Raw genomic sequence first — 15907 nt, 5'->3', positions numbered from 1 at the left:
TGCTTGATGCAGAACTGACCCTACAAGAGACCCAAGCTGACCCTACAAGAGACCACAAGCTAGAAGAAACTAGTCCAGCTTTGCTGTCTCATCCCTTGGTCCCAATCATTGGAGCTAACTTTGTTCCCAGAGAGTTCTGTAGATGTGTACCCTGTGCCCACAGCACTGGCAAGTACTGAATTTCACATGGGAAGGAAAGCCATAGTCAAGGGAGTGTAGGTAGAGGTTCTGAGGAGGCAGGTTCTATTTGTAGTTAAAATCCACTCTGCTGACCTGAGACCAATAGGAACTCTAGGCACTCCTATCCAGAATATATAAAAGAAAATACCAAACTTGAAGAGAAGCTAATGTTTATCTAAGAAAATACAGAAGTTCAAGAGTACAAAAGGAAAAAAATATCAGTAGCATTGTGCCGTTTGAGATTCAGACTCAGTTCTAGGTTTGGAGTGAGATGGTAGGGTAGGCTGTCATCTCAGGCAAATGAAAATTCATTCTACTCATTACTAGGCTAAGCTGAATTCTCCAAACCCTACCTCTTCCTTCCAATGTTGCCATGAGCTCTGAGCTCCAAGTCCCTCCAAGCCACCACTCATTTAGGACACCTAAAGATTAACAATGAGCATCCAAATATCAAAATTGTTAGGCAATATGAAGAACAGTCACAGTGAATGTGGGTGTAGCAGTGCATGCCTTTAAACTCAGCATACAGAGGCAGGTGGATCTCTATGATTTCAAGATCATCCTGGTGTATATAGAGTGTGTGTGTGTGTGTGTGTGTGTGTGTGTGTGTGTGTGTGTGTGTATGAGAGACCCCCATCTCAAAACAAACAGACAAAAAATAAAAAGGAAGCCACAATGAAATCATCACTAAATGTATCTGCACAGGTCAATTAACTCTGATTTCTTAAACTCTATGACTATGTAGACAATGCTCTGAAAGATACAGTTTAGGGTCAGGTCAATATACTGAATTGGAGCAAGCCAGTGTATTAATAAAGGGTGGTGGTCCCCAAAGCTCGGCAGATAGCCACAGATAAACCACTGACAGCTGTTAAATGTGGAAAGCAGACCCAGCCTTCATCACACTCCACAATCGCAGGCAGCAAATGGAAACCAGGAGACGTGGCACATGATAAAAGGCTGAACAACTTGGCGTCTGAGAATACAAAGACACAAGCTTCACGTGTCTTGTGCTTTAAAGAGTCTCAAGAGTAACTGAAGAGGGGCACATTCAGAAATGGACTCAGCAAAGGCTGCCGACTTCCTACTGCAAAAGAAAGAGCTGGCTTCTTTGGCTAGAAATCAAAGTTCGAGATAAAAGCAATAGGGAGACACCCACAATGCTACAGGGAGCAATTTCCCCCCACCCCGGGCAACAGAGGCTCCCTGTTCTAGAGTTGGAACACCACCTGCGCCCCCTTGATATTCTGCAGTTGCCTCCGATTCTGTAGAGGCAATGCTCTGCAAACACAGGCAGAAGCCCCAAGCACCCACACCAGAAAGGGAACAGTATAAATGGTGCTTGTTCTTCCTTCTCTATCGCTGTCCTCCACTATTTCTTTATATTTGTTTCCCTCTTTCTGGAGATAAGAAGTCATTCTGTAGTGCACTACCAAACTCTGAAACTCACTATGTACCCTAAGAAGGTCTCAAACTCAAGACATTATCCCACTTCTAATGCAGGAATTACAGGTGTGAACCATTACACCTGGTTTTCATGTTCCAGTTTTGAGTTGGTGCCAGGAACCTTGGAAAGCATCTGGTACCTCTCATAGCACAGAAGGCACATGATTCTATTTCTCACATATTCTCTAAGGAAACATATCAGTTAGTCACTGTTCTCAGGATCAGTGGAACATCCCTTATCTGGGAGTACCAAATCTGAATTAGAATCTCAAGCTATTTTGTCACCTAAGTATGATGGAGATTTAGGATTTTGAAGCATTTAGGATTTTAGATTTTCATATTAGAAATTCATAGAAGTGCATCTACAAAAATACTGAAACATTAAATATAAAGAACAAAACCAAACCTCCAGCCCCAAGAGGAGGCATAAGCCCATGATCCCAGGACCTAAGTGGTAGAGACAGAAGGATCGGTAATGCAAGGCTAACCTTATCTACACAGCAAGTTATAGGCCAACATGGGTACATAAGACCTTGTCTCAAGCAATGAAAGAAAAAAGAAACAAAGGAAGGAAGGGAAGGAAGTAGGAAATGAATGAGGAGAGAAAAGAAGAAAAGAAAGAAGAATGAAGAGAGGAAAGGATTCTATGGGCTGTAGCTTGATGATTAAAGAGTTAGTGTACCATGCAAAAATAAAATAAATATAAAAATAAAATACTCTAGGGCCAGTGAGATGGTTCAGCAAGTAAAAAGGCAGCTGCTGCCAAACCTGGTGACCTGGGTTCAGTCCCCAGGACAGACATTATAGAAGAACTGACTGCAGCCAGTTGTCCTGGATCTTTACACTGGTACTGTGGCACACACATTCATTCATATACACACATATATAAAATAAATAAAAATGTAATAAAATATTTAAATAAAATAAAATATACCAAAATTGGAAACATTTCTGGGGTCAAGCATTTTACACAAGGACTGTTCAACCTGTTATCAATTAAGAACATCCTCAAATCATAGACAAGCCATCCGTTTAGTGTTTCTAGTTGGTTCATTTCTACAAGTGTTATCCTCTGCCCCCCAAATCCTGGAAAGCCACATACCTTTCTGTGGCGCCCTGTGCAGATGTGGCCCGAGCACGTTGGATCTCCTCCTCCAGGCGCCTCCTTTCTTCTTCCAGTCGGGCCACATCTTCTGCCGACCTCCGCTGCTGAATAATGAGCTGCAGCTCCTGCAGCAGGGCCTCCTTTTCTTTGATGAGCTGCAGCCGGTCCCTGTCAGCCTCGGCCATGCCCGGCCATGACTCGTTAGCCAACTGAGCCAGCTGTTGTTGAATATTGGAGACTCTGAGACAGAGAGAGGCAGGAAGAGATAGGAATGAACGAAGTGAAAACCTTATGTGGACATATTTTTTTCACCAGCGCTGACTCCATAAACTCACTTGATTAAATAAATGGTGACATAATTGCTCTGAACTTCAACTTAATAGCCTTTGGAAATGAGGGGTCATGAAAGCACTGCAGAAGTCCTTTGTAATCTCTCCTCATCTGCGCTGTGAGGTGACAATTATTACATTGTACTTATTTTAAAAAAATTGAAAATAAGGCTAGCAGTCTTCAACATGGCAACACTCTGTGTTTCCTACATGATACCATCCCAGAGAGGAAGGAAGCTGCTCATGTCTCCTTTTTCCACTATCATCAGTATCCAAACTTTCATCCAAGAGATGCCCCTGCCTTTCTGCCCCCTTGTCCAGGGGTCAGCACTAACAGATACATTGGGAAAATAGCAGGAGGAAAATGCATCCATCGGGAATGTTTCAGAAAAGAACAGCTCTGGGGCCCCAGGCTCCACATCTGTTTCTTCCTGCTCCAGAGTGAGCCCTTGGCCAGGTGGGATTGAAAAGTGCCTTAAGAAGGGGCAAATACTCAACAAAAGCTGAGTGCTTGAACATTTCTCTCACCCTAAATTTCCAAGTGCTTGTCTGGCAAACAGATTTCGTCTCTTGTGCCCTGAAGTGGTGTTGAATTGAGATTAAATAAAATAGACACGGCTCATGTTTTGAAAACATACTTAAAAGTGTGAGAAGTATGTTTTAGATAAGAGTTCTTTAAGAAAAAAAAACTAGGAATGCCAGACCCAATGTGAACCCAGTGCTGTGGAGTATGAAGTTTGGCACATATGCCTAAAAACAAAATCCAAAGACTTCACTGAGATGACAGAAATCTGCAAGAACATGTAAGTGTCAGGCACCACACAGCCTAAGGCAGTGATTATAAAAGTGGAGCCTCAGGACTGGCGCCTCAGGATCACCTGGGAGCGGTTAGAAAGGCAACCATCAGGCCCGAGTCCAGATCTATTGACTCCTACGCCATGAGGCTCTGGACTCTTCTGCTCACTCAAGTCGAACAGCCAGGACTCTCAGAGCTTCCTCCTCTGCAGCTCCGCCCAGTCTGGAAGGTGCTAACTGACCTTTAGGGAGTTACATCAGGCACCAGCAGGATGTTGTTCTTCACCAAAATGGGAATGGCAGAGACAGGGCGGGAGCACGCATGACACTGCCTACTTCCTGTGCCCAGGGCACATGGCACTAACTGTGTCTGGCTTCTTGCCTGTTGGGTGCAGGCCTCAGAATCTTTCTCAAACCTGAGCTCCACTTACATGTTACCATTGTCTGGAGTTACCACACGCATTAAATGAATTGTGGCCCAGCCCTGTGCCAAATTAGGCTCTGTCTGATCTAGATATGTGCACAGGGACTCATGAAGTCTGGAGAATTGGACAGAACTCTGTGTCCAGGTACAGAATCAACCTGAAACTCATGGTCCCAAAAAGAAAAGGGTCTGTAGGCTAAAACCTAAATGTATGCATTTATTCAAGCCCATTTCTACAGAAAGGAAAAAAAATCTACTTGTACATAAGTAGTTTTATTAGATAAGCTGTTTTCTAACTTAAAACTAATATCCTGAAAATGTACTGAAAAATGAGGCCAAATCATGTCACTGAAAATAGTAATACTAGAGGCAACTAAGCAGGGCTTAAGTATCCATTCACCTATGTCTAATTAGTGGAATTAAAATTTTATGACTGTAATATATTACTGAAGCCCAAGGAAAGCACACTCTGTGAAGGACCATAAATAATCCAGTAGAAAATTAGACACTGTATCCAGTAAAATTTCTAGAACAATCTACTATAAGGTAAAAGAAAGGTAAAGAATAAATATAAAAGACTTGAAGACTAATGAGAAAATCTGGCTATGTCCTCACAGCAAATTTTTATTTCAGTTTATCTACTTATTAAGAAAGCCTATCTAAGCTAAGCTAAAACTAGCCACACATGTCACACTTATGATACAGACATGTTCTCAAAAGCATCCCTTTTGAGTTCTTTCATAGAGGGTTTTTTTTGTCCTGTCCTGTGGGGTGTGTGTGTGTGTGTGTGTGTGTGTGTGTGTGTGTGTGTGTGTGTTACTGGAGCCATCTCCTAGACAGCATACGTGCTAAGTAATCACTTATCACTAAGGTATATACCACTCCACCCCAACCTGAGCAATCTGAACTCCCTATGGGTTTAAATACAAAGAGAACAAGACTCCATTTACACTGGGAGCTCTATGCTAACCAACTTACTTCTACAAGGACTCAAAACATGATGAGGGTGGCAAAAGATCCAGTTCTAGATAATTCTATCTGTCTTAGAAAAATCTCAAGGGATTCACACTATCTAGAAAAATCAATGAGCAGAAAAGCTTAATTATTGGAAGGAGGAGAAGTACAGGGAAATTTTCCAAAAAGCCTGCTCATCTCAAACATAATGAAACAGTAGAACAGTCAACGTTAAGCCATTTACTATAACTTTCCATAACTTACGGGAAAAAAAAAAATGTGCTAGGAAGGGCCAACCTCTCCAGCAGAAACAAGATCCGGATGAGGATGGTTTCTTGCAACCCATCTGGTAAAGTTGTTTGGGTCATACTGAAAACTAGGCAAGCATTTCCATACTTAAGCACGTTGCTTTGCTAATTCTGACTTCACAACAGTGAAAATGCTTGTAAGCTGCTTTTCAAGATACCTCAGAATCTAGAATACTGACATGTTGAAAAAGGCAAGCTCCTTTCTTGTGACCACACTCTGGATAGGGACTTATGAGCTTCCTTCAGCCAGGTCAAAAGAGGCACATCTGTCTGTGGTCTGTCTCTTTTAGAAGCCAAAAGCACTAGAAGGAAGGATTCCCCCAACAACAGACCGCTGGCACAGTTGCCTGGCCTTTCAATATCATGCCTTATCAAGCCTTGTGTGTTGGGCTAAGGTCCTGGAACAAAGCCACAGGCAGGAAGCATCCTTACTACAGGAGGTTTCCATGAGGAAGCAGATTTCCTGCCCGAGGCAAAACACAGATAGCCGGGGTCTATGCACCTTCTTCTAGATCCATGCTAAATAGCTGATCCACCGCTTGAAGGCCCATTCCTTGGGAGGGCCATCATTCCAATTCTGAGCATAATAGGAAAAGTAATTTCCAGAAAAGCTTTTCTTTGAAGTATCAGTGCTTAAAAAGACCCTGATGAAGGTATCCAGAAAAAGAAAAAAAAATACTTTTCCAAGTTCATTTTTAAAGAGCACTAAAAGCCACATAAAATTGGGAAGTCATTTTTTCCTTCTTTTTTTGTACAAATCCACTATATGCTTTATTGATTTTTTTCTTTTTGATAGGTAAAACATTTTATAGCTTATATATAATCTTTCACGAATGCCTTTAAGAGTTTTAAAACATATGTTTCCCTATACCGAGAGTGAAGAAATAAAGGCAAAATCTCACTTCAGGCTTCATATTTATTATGTGATTTCTAAATTCTGTTCCCTGAGCAGGTCTAATGCAGAAGCAAAATATGAACTATTCAGTCCTGATATCTGACCAAGTGTTTTTTTCTGTCACAAACAAGGCATGTTAAACCATGAATGGAAACCTGTGTTTGGGCTGCAGAAACTACTCAGATCTTCAGAGTTCATGGGGAAATCTTCGTTTCCATTTTCTAGGAATAATGCACTTTTAATATTAAAAACATTTGCAACACATCAAGAATAATCCCAAATTCTACCTAAAATCTTCAATCTGTTGTATAATTTCCCATGCTACTAAAATCCTGTGGCTTTCTGGAATAGCAAAGAGAATTTCAGGAAACCTGTTACCCCCATTTGATGGTGACAAGTCATGACAGATCCTACTGCCATGCATGAGGCCAACTTAGAATTTTGTGTCTTCAGATTTCAATTCCAAGCACAAATCTGGCATCTCATACATTTTCACTCAGTTTTTTTCTTGTGAATGTTTACTTTTTATGAAAGAAAGGTCAAAGAATATCTCAGCTAAGATCTAATTGGAAACATGACAACATCTTTAGCAGGATGAATGAATATTGACAGGTCAGTGTGGATTCCACTAACCTCTACCTGGAAAATTCGGGAAGTATCCATTTAGAACACATGGTACAAGAAGTATCTGTCAATATACTGCTGTCCTACCATGCCTCTCAGGTACACTCTTTTAACATTTTCTCCCCTTGAGATGGACATACCTTTAGAGAGAAACTTTACAAAATGAAAAGTAGCAAGTCTTCAAATGAAAAAGATGAAGTTATGATGGCAAACATGCTTTCATTTACTTGTCAAAGCCCATATACAAAGATACTTGAGAAAAGAAGGGGTAAATCCAAGTGACTAATCAAATTTAACTGGAATCATACTACCACTGAATCCTGACAACTGATGAACACCAGAAACAATTCTGATAGCAACACCAAAGACACAGGAACTGGATGCACCACATGTTTTGCTCCTATCTGTGCTGAACGTTTCCATGGAAATGGCTACAAATTATGCACTGTTCTGGACCAAGAGCTCTTAAGTTAAAAATATGGAGCCATCTGCGTCATCAGGATTGCTTCAAGAAGACTTGTTCTTCCAATTTCAAAAAAATTTCAAAACTTTTAAGCTAGTCATATGAAAATATTTCTCTCATAATGTCTGCCATGGGAATCCAAAGAGTCATTACAGGAGGGAAAGGTAAAAGCAGCCCTCTTGGGACATTTCAACCCAGAGTTGAAATACCAAACAGGTTATTCTTGACAGTGGTAGTTTAGTCAGATAATTCTCCAGAATTTTCACATTACCACCTGGAATTATACATTCTACTCCTAGGAACTTCCTCTAACTCTGAGCACACACAAAACCCTTCATTGTCAAGAACTTTGCATTTTTGATAATATTGTATTTATTTAAAACAACATCAATTCTAGACATCCAAGGAAAAACTTCTTCAAAATGTGTAAAAGCATCACCTTCTCCCACTTTAAGAACTGGTAAAACACAAGTGATTCTACAGCGGATATGTATAATGGTTACTTTGTATGTGTGAACTTGATTAACCTAAGGGATACACAGATAGGTGGCCAAACATGATGCTTGACAGTATCTAGGAGAGAATTTCTGGAAATTACTAGCATGACTCAGAAGACTAAGTAAAAAACTTGCTTTTTAATCATCTTAGCAAGCATCATTCAATGGATTAAAATAAAGTATTGGATTTACTGACACAACAAAACAAAACAAAAAACAACAAAAAATCTGACCACAACTGTGGTGGTTTAAAACAACACTACTGTTTGACGACAACTTCAGAGGTCAGAAGAGCTATGTTTCTTCTAGAACATCTAGGAAAGAATACATCTCGTTGCATCTTCCAGTTTGTAGTTGGCCTCTGTTAACACCCACCACGCCTTCTCTCACTCTGACCTTCCAGAGTCTTTCTCACAAGGATCCCGCGTTGGAAGTGGGCATATCATAGAATCATTTAAGAACATCTCTCCCCATCTTGGGATGCTTAAACTCATCATACCTTTAGAGTGCTGTTTGTCTTTCATTTCTGAGAAGCCTCTAATATGCTGCTAAGGTAGAAGTGTTGGGACCTGGATTCTTCTAAGTAGTTACAGTAAACATATTATCATGGTTCTAGCAACTGTGAAAGAATACTTTGATGCAAAAGTAATGATTAAATGCAGTGTTTACCCACTGAATCATCTTAAATCCATAACTATTTGCCCAAATGTATTACTTCAACATCTAAAAGGTGACTTGGTATGTACTGACACCACTTCTAGAACAAAGAAATCACTTGCTATGTTTGGTAAATGTCACAACAACACTTAACAATTATGGTCGTAATTGTAGCAATAATCTATTTTCTGTGTTTAACACAGCACAGCAAATTCCAGCACCCACACTTGGCAGTCCCACTTTGAAATTGGCACGAAGGAGCAGAGGCCTGGTCAGAAGAAACAATTGCCCCCACAAGCACCCAAAGCTATCATGAAAGAATGCATGAAAAATGAAGCATACGACCAGGGAGGTAACCAGCACTGGCCAGTGAACTTGAGAAATTCAATGCCAACCACATCTCCACCCTGAAAAGTCCTGGGAGAGCTGGTGAGATGCTTCCCAGTAAAGAGAAGTAGGTTTTGGTTTAGCCTACTGCTACAGCAAGAAATCAGATGGTTTGCTTCTCTATTAATGTTACAGTTTCATAAAGGTGATTTTAAAGATCTCAATGAACATTGGCCCAAGTGTCAAGCTTCTGATTTCCTCAGTTTGCCTGGTATTCTTTTCTCCCCACTGAAGATACTAAACAATATGTAATCCATAACTACACAGCATGTTTTAAAGCTATTCTTCAGACTGCGACTTGTCTATCCTAGCTCCTCAGAAAGTTGATAGTAGAAGATAACAAGTTCAATGCCTGCTTGGGTTAACATGAGTTCAAGGTCAGCCAAGGTACCTTAGAGAGATCCTGTATGAAATACAAAATAAAAAAGCAGCTGGGATATAGCTCAGTGCAAGACTACATTGTTAACATATGTGATGCTCTGAGTTTTATTATCAGCACTGCATATAAAAGTAAAATAAAAATTAAATGTTTCATGTTTTTTGAAACATATTTTAAAATTATTTTGTTTTCAGACTCTTTCTATAAGGTATAATAGACAAACTGTCTCTAAATAGAAGTGGTGTAAATCATGCAAATATTGAAAATGGAGAATCTAAGCACCTGAGGAGAAAGAAAGACACTAAAATCACAGAGGCAAAAATACTGTGCTGTGCAAGGATATGGCCAATGTTCGGTGGTGAAGACTGGAGAGAGGGATTGAGTGAGGAAAGACAAACCCAAGGCACAAACCCTGATAAATTAAAGTTTGCAGAAGGCAGATAAGATACAATATAGGTCAAAATAAATGATGTCACTTGTCTCCAACAAATGAACTCTAATAGATACTGCTATCACTTGCTGACATATCAATACCAAATTGGTTTTGATGGTAAGATGAATAGCTTTCTGCATCAATCTAAGTGATTAATGCCAATGTGTGTGAAAGACAAAAGCTTGCTTCCACTGGTCTGATGGATGGATGCTATCTGTAGGTCGGAAGAGAGGGAGGGCAGGAAGAGAATTGCTAAGTATCTCATATGATAGAGAAGGTTGCAGTAGTCTCTTATGGTTTCATATCATCTAAACCTCAAATACTGAGAATTTTACATTTTAAGAGTAATTGAAAGTTCACCAGGTATATTAAGAAGAGATAAAGAATAAAGGACCTTTTTTCTATTTCATTCATTTCTTTCTGGTAAAATGTGGGCATTTAGACTCTAGAAACATGCTTGGCTTTTTTATGTGGAAGAAAGAAAGCAAGGCCCAGGATGTAAAAGTATGCTTCTTACCTTTTTCGGGCTTCTTCATACTGCCAATTAAGTCTGACACGGCCTACAAGTCTTGTTTTATCATCAAAGAGAAACTTTCCAGAACACAAGGAACAAAAAAAAGAAAGAAAGAAAGAGAAAGAATATTAGAAACATGTCTTTAAAGTAGAAAATTAACTTAAACTTTTGGGGAAAAACATATATACATATATATTGAGACAGGGTTTCTCTGTGTAGCTTTGGAGCCTGTCTTGGCACTCACTAACTAGACCAGGCTGACCTCAAACTCAAAGAGTTCCACCTGCCTTTGTTTCCCAAGTGCTGGGATTTAAGGCGAGCACCACCACACTACAATATATTTTTCAAAGGCCTAGACGTAATACTCTGCTGCTACCTCTGGCTGGTGAGGGCTGAGAGGCAGGCTGAGAGGACTTTTACTTTCTAAAACTGGTATTATTTTTGTTTTTACAACAAGGGATAGATATACACACACATATACTCATCTATTGTATCATTGCAAATAACAAAAATGAATTACATTTCAGTTAACAGGCAGTTACTTACTTTAAGCTGACACAAATGCAAAACATTCACCCATACTTTGCACTATAGATTATCTAACTCCTCATTTAATACAAAATATGGCCAACCCTTCATATTTGTAAGTTCCACGTTGTAGACTCAACCAACCATGGGTTAAAAATGTAGTTAAGTCCACAATGGTTGCATCTGTACTGAATATGCACAGATATTTTTATCCTGTCATTGTTCCTAAGATATAAGGGTATAATAACTACCCATATCACATCAGTTACTATAAATCACCTAGAGATGATATGAAGTCAACAGGAGGAATTATGTGGGGTTCCGTGCAAATAGCATGCTATGTGACATATGGGACATAATCATTTGTGGATACTGGTATCCTATGGGGTTTGGGAACCAATCCCACATGGACACAGTCAGAAAAGTAGATGTTCTACTCAGAAATGGCAAAGTCTAAATTAGACAGACTAATTTCCTAAAGAAGAGGCTAGAGGATGACCTTCTAAGGCTCAAGGCATAAAAAGGGAACCAAAGATAAAAGGAAACAAGGCAAGGTCTGGACTGGGGAGTATCACCTACAAGTTATGTTTGAAATGCTCTCAGTACTATCAGTAGTTAGACTTAAATATTTCCATGCCAATTATATTGAAGGTAACAAAATCCACACAAAACAAAAAACTAGTTAAACCAAGATAACAGCTGTAAGGCTGCCAACCCAGGGCCAACCCTTTTAAACTTCAGGGGCATGACAATTTACAGCTGTAATGGTAGAACCAGCCACCACTCCCAACCTGACATTTTTAGAATGGCTTATTGAAATCATTAGAGAGCTTTGATCTTATCTGTTTCTCTCAAACTAATTAAGAGCTATAAATTCTAAATCAACTTTATGATAAGAAGAAAAAAAGTCATTTCCAGAACTCATTGAGTCTTGTGCTTGCTTCCTTTCTTCACTCCAAAATCTCTAGGCAAAAATGACAAGTGTTTCAGCTCACAGATTTTTTCTCTGTGTGGCAACTGCATTCTTTAAACAAAATATCCTTTCACAAAAATGTCTAAATATACTTTGAGCAATAAAGAAAATAAAAATTGAAACATTATTTCCAGAACACCTAAGACACAGCAATTCATGATATACTATACTTCCTCCAGAAAGGCACTAATTTTCAAACTTTCAAACTACTAATAACTAAAACACTGACTTTCTCACAAATTGTTTTTATCCCTCTCTCTTAAACTTTCCTTTATTTAATGGGAAAGGTAGCATGCCTTACACTAATATTTTACCTTTACTTAATAACCCTTAAGGAAAAGAACTCCTCTAAACTGCTTTCATGTGGTTGCAAATTAATTTCAAACTTCATCTAATAATGTTACAATAGTAACAATAGTCTTTGATTATTAGCTACCCAGTTTCAAATGATGATTTTCCCAATTTGTTTTTTGTGCTTTACTGATTATCAAGAAAGGACATGTAAGGACATGTTAATAGGACTGGAGAGGGAGGGGGAGAGGGAGTGGGGAGGAGGAGGAGAGGGAGTGGGGGGAATGGGAGGGTATGGGGAGGAGGGGAGGAAGTGGAAATTTTTATAAACAAATAAATAAATTTAAAAAAATAAAAAATAAATAAAATTGTTTCAAGTCTCAAAGAAAATCAATTTCCTGACATTGTCTTAGAAGAACAAGAAACAGTAACCAAGTATAACCCTAACTGACAGAGCCATATAGCCTTTGGAAATCACAGCCTAAAGCAGAGATTAGTAATTTGATCCTGAACCAGGTCCAGTCCACTGACTGTTTTTTGTTTGCTTGTTTGGGAAATAAAGTTTTGGTGACAACCAAAAAGCTCATCTCTTAGGTATCATCTAGGACAACTTTTGTATTATAATGACAGCTGATCAGACAAGGAAGTGACTAGAAAGCCTGAGAGATTTATTATCTGATTCTTTGTAGAAATCATTTGCTAAGCCACACTCTATATGTCATGGATATAAAAAACAAACAAACAAACCAAAAAAACCCCACTTAAGTTAAATGCTGGCCAAGCAGCTGCCGTTTTTAAGACTCCTAATCATAAGACAGTATACATTCTATATCACTGCACCATTACAGCTAAAGGTGAGAAATGTGATTTTCCTTTCAAATATACCAACACAAAAGCCAAAATATCTTTGAAGTAGAAATGAAAAGTTAGATCAAATGTGTGACACCACCACCAAAGCCAGTGACTCCTCTTTGGGAATGTTCATGTCTTAGCTCTGGGTGATCATACCTCCCCTATAGAGTCAGTCTGAGATCCAGCATCACAAAACTGCTGAGGGACACCAGAGTCACCAAGTGCGCCTGCATTGTGAGGGAGATCTTGTAGAGGGTCCGCAATGGAGCAGCTATTCTTGAAGCTATCAGTAAGCTTGGCCAGGCTCTGGAAAAGAGTAAGGCAAGTTCTGTGAGTGGAGATGGCATGGTTTCCTTCCTTTAGAAACAGCTATTTCTTTCTGGTTCAAAAGGGTCTACAGCCTAAGACTAGAGAGATGCCCCATCCTATTTCCCATTGTCATTAATTTTTTTTAACAAAAACAGATATTTGATTACTTTAAAGAAAATTGTTAGTCATTTAAGTAAAGAGAAACTGAGTCGTTCTGGTAACACACACATAAAATAGAGAATAGTTATGGTACCATTGTTCCTTCTTTTTAAGCCATCATGTTCCTTAATTTTTAAAAAATGGCCAAATCCCCGAATAGTAATTGGATCTGACAAAGATGCATATCACCTCAAATTTTTTAATAGGTAATCCAGAGATAAAACATTTTCCAGACCACACATTTGTAACCTAATTTTTTTTAATTCATTGTGCTACCTGGTTATAAGTAATCTCCTGTGGACTTTAGTATGCCCCAAATTACACTATGGAACTTGTTTGTGTGGATATTCAAGAGAAATAGGACTGTTTACTAGTCTTTAAGTTTTGAGACCTATTCACTTCTGACATCAATGAAGACACTCTAACCAGAATACATAAGTGCAACAGAACTCAGGCAAAGATGTTTTGGAAGGGGCCAGCCATCCTGAGTTTATATAAGGAAGTGGTCAGGCAGAATTAATACACTTAATTAAACATGGTGTGCATGTGCTCAAAAATAAATACTCATGGGTTATATATAGAGTAAATATATAAAATGTAATAAATGACAGACAGGTCGGCAGACAGAGTTTTCAGGAGGCAGCCTTGGTTTCACCTGCATCAGGTCCCGCCGCTCCTTCTCGCCTGTACAAATGGCTTTCTTGATAGTACGGAGCTCACTCATTATAGCCTGGGCCTCATCCAGTTTGTAGTTGGTGTGAGAACTTGACATCTTCCGGTCAATCCTGTTTAAAAATAAGAGATTAGAGTTATTCCACATGAAATCATATCATCATTTTAAACAATAAATATTCAAAAGAAATATAGAAAGGTGAAAAATAGTTAAAACAAGAGTTAGCACAAAATAGCAGAGGCTCCATGAAACATTCTGTCTTTGCGACAAATATGAAGATCTGAGACCTAGCTGATGGATGCCTACTTTTGCTTCAGGAGGATCCTGTGTACGGGAGGAGGCCCCTATCCTCTACTAAGTGTCAGGCTTGAGTAATAGATAAGATTGTATATTTTCTCTTTGGGAGGATAGCCAAAGTGTTTTCGTTTATTCTCAGTATTATCAAGGTCAGTGGTAAAATATGTTTATTAGATAAACTTATGGCTGAGATTTGTATACCGGAAGGGTACATGGAAAACAGAAAGAAGTAGTATGTTCCAAATAATGTACTTGAATAAAAATTGGAACCTCTTTTTGTGGCACTGCGTACTTTTTTTGTGGTACTTTTTGTGAACCCAAGACCTTGCACAAGCTAGGCAAGCGCTCTATCACTGCACTATATCCTCAGCCCTCAAAACTTGGAAACTCATGCCTTCTCTATTCATTCATTTCATTATAGTTATCACATCACTATCACTTATACTAGCTACCTCCTTGATAACTTTGTTGCAATTCAAACATCCATTCAGCAAAACTTCTTTTCTTTCCCCTTTCTCTTTCTCACCCTCTCTCTCTCCTCCTGTCTGTTTATTTATTCAGTCAACCTATGCACATATAGGCCTGGCTGGGAGTAGTAGATATAGAACACAAAACAACCAGACTTGGCTCCACCTTCCAGTAGCAGGCAGTTTTGGGAGCATGTCCTCTGTCACGTCTGCAGAGTCTCAAGCCTCAGAAGCCTTTAAGGCTAAGGAGATGAAGAAATTGGTCCAAATGCAGAATGAATTCCTTCCCTGGAAAGTAGCTATCTTAACTGCCAGGTTCCTGGTCCATCATTACAAAGTTTCTGAACCTACTAATTTTCCCACAGGTTATCTACCCTGAAGATCTGGATCATGCTTGTGAGTCCAAAACTACCTGTTTGTCTACTACACAAATATGCTGTGAGTAGTAGAATTCCAGCACCACCACTCATTAGCTGTTGGACCCTAGGCAAAGCATCCATGTCTTTTGATCTATTTCATTGTGTCTCAAATTGGAATACCTAACAATACTTCTCCCACAGGAAAGGCATACTATTTAAGGGGAATAAGTAAAGAAAGGACTCACCTGGCAGAAGGCCTAGAATGTAATGTTTGTAGTGATGATTATTATCAGTATAATAAAAGTACTTACTCATTGGAGAAAAGGTATTAAATTACAAAATTTACTCTTTTATTATTATTAATAAATTCCTTGTCATATGTGTAAGAGTGTACCAGAGTTGACCTGATCTACTGGCATCCTTGGAACAGAAGACTAAATATAGAAGCATGAAGCCAAGTTGGAACAGGACAATAGATATAGTCAGTATTTCTATGAAAGCCATCAACTACTATGAACATTTATGAAAACAGAGCCTAAGTCTTTTCCCCAAAAGAACAGATACAAATACACCATAGGATCCCACATACTGCAAGATGACAATCCCAAA

The 15907-nt window shown here is 39.1% G+C and overlaps 1 protein-coding gene across 4 annotated transcripts in view; it reads right to left on the bottom strand.

Annotated features, from left to right (window-relative positions):
• Positions 1-15907, bottom strand: part of Wwc3 (WWC family member 3) — a 107391-nt gene that overhangs the window by 23922 nt on the left and 67562 nt on the right. For all 4 annotated transcript variants that reach the window (XM_085684545.2, XM_085684547.2, XM_085684546.2 and 1 more), the window contains 4 exons: positions 14158-14287; positions 13191-13340; positions 10394-10467; positions 2729-2971 (listed from right to left, as the gene is read on the bottom strand). In XM_085684545.2, coding sequence (XP_085540671.1) covers positions 2729-2971; positions 10394-10467; positions 13191-13340; positions 14158-14287 — 597 coding nt within the window. The remainder of the gene's footprint in view (positions 1-2728; positions 2972-10393; positions 10468-13190; positions 13341-14157; positions 14288-15907) is intronic.

Source organism: Myodes glareolus, chromosome X, assembly GCF_982192425.1.
Source record: "Myodes glareolus chromosome X, mMyoGla1.1, whole genome shotgun sequence".
Taxonomy (NCBI): Eukaryota; Metazoa; Chordata; class Mammalia; order Rodentia; family Cricetidae; genus Myodes; species Myodes glareolus.
This window is presented reverse-complemented; position numbering and strand designations above follow the sequence as displayed.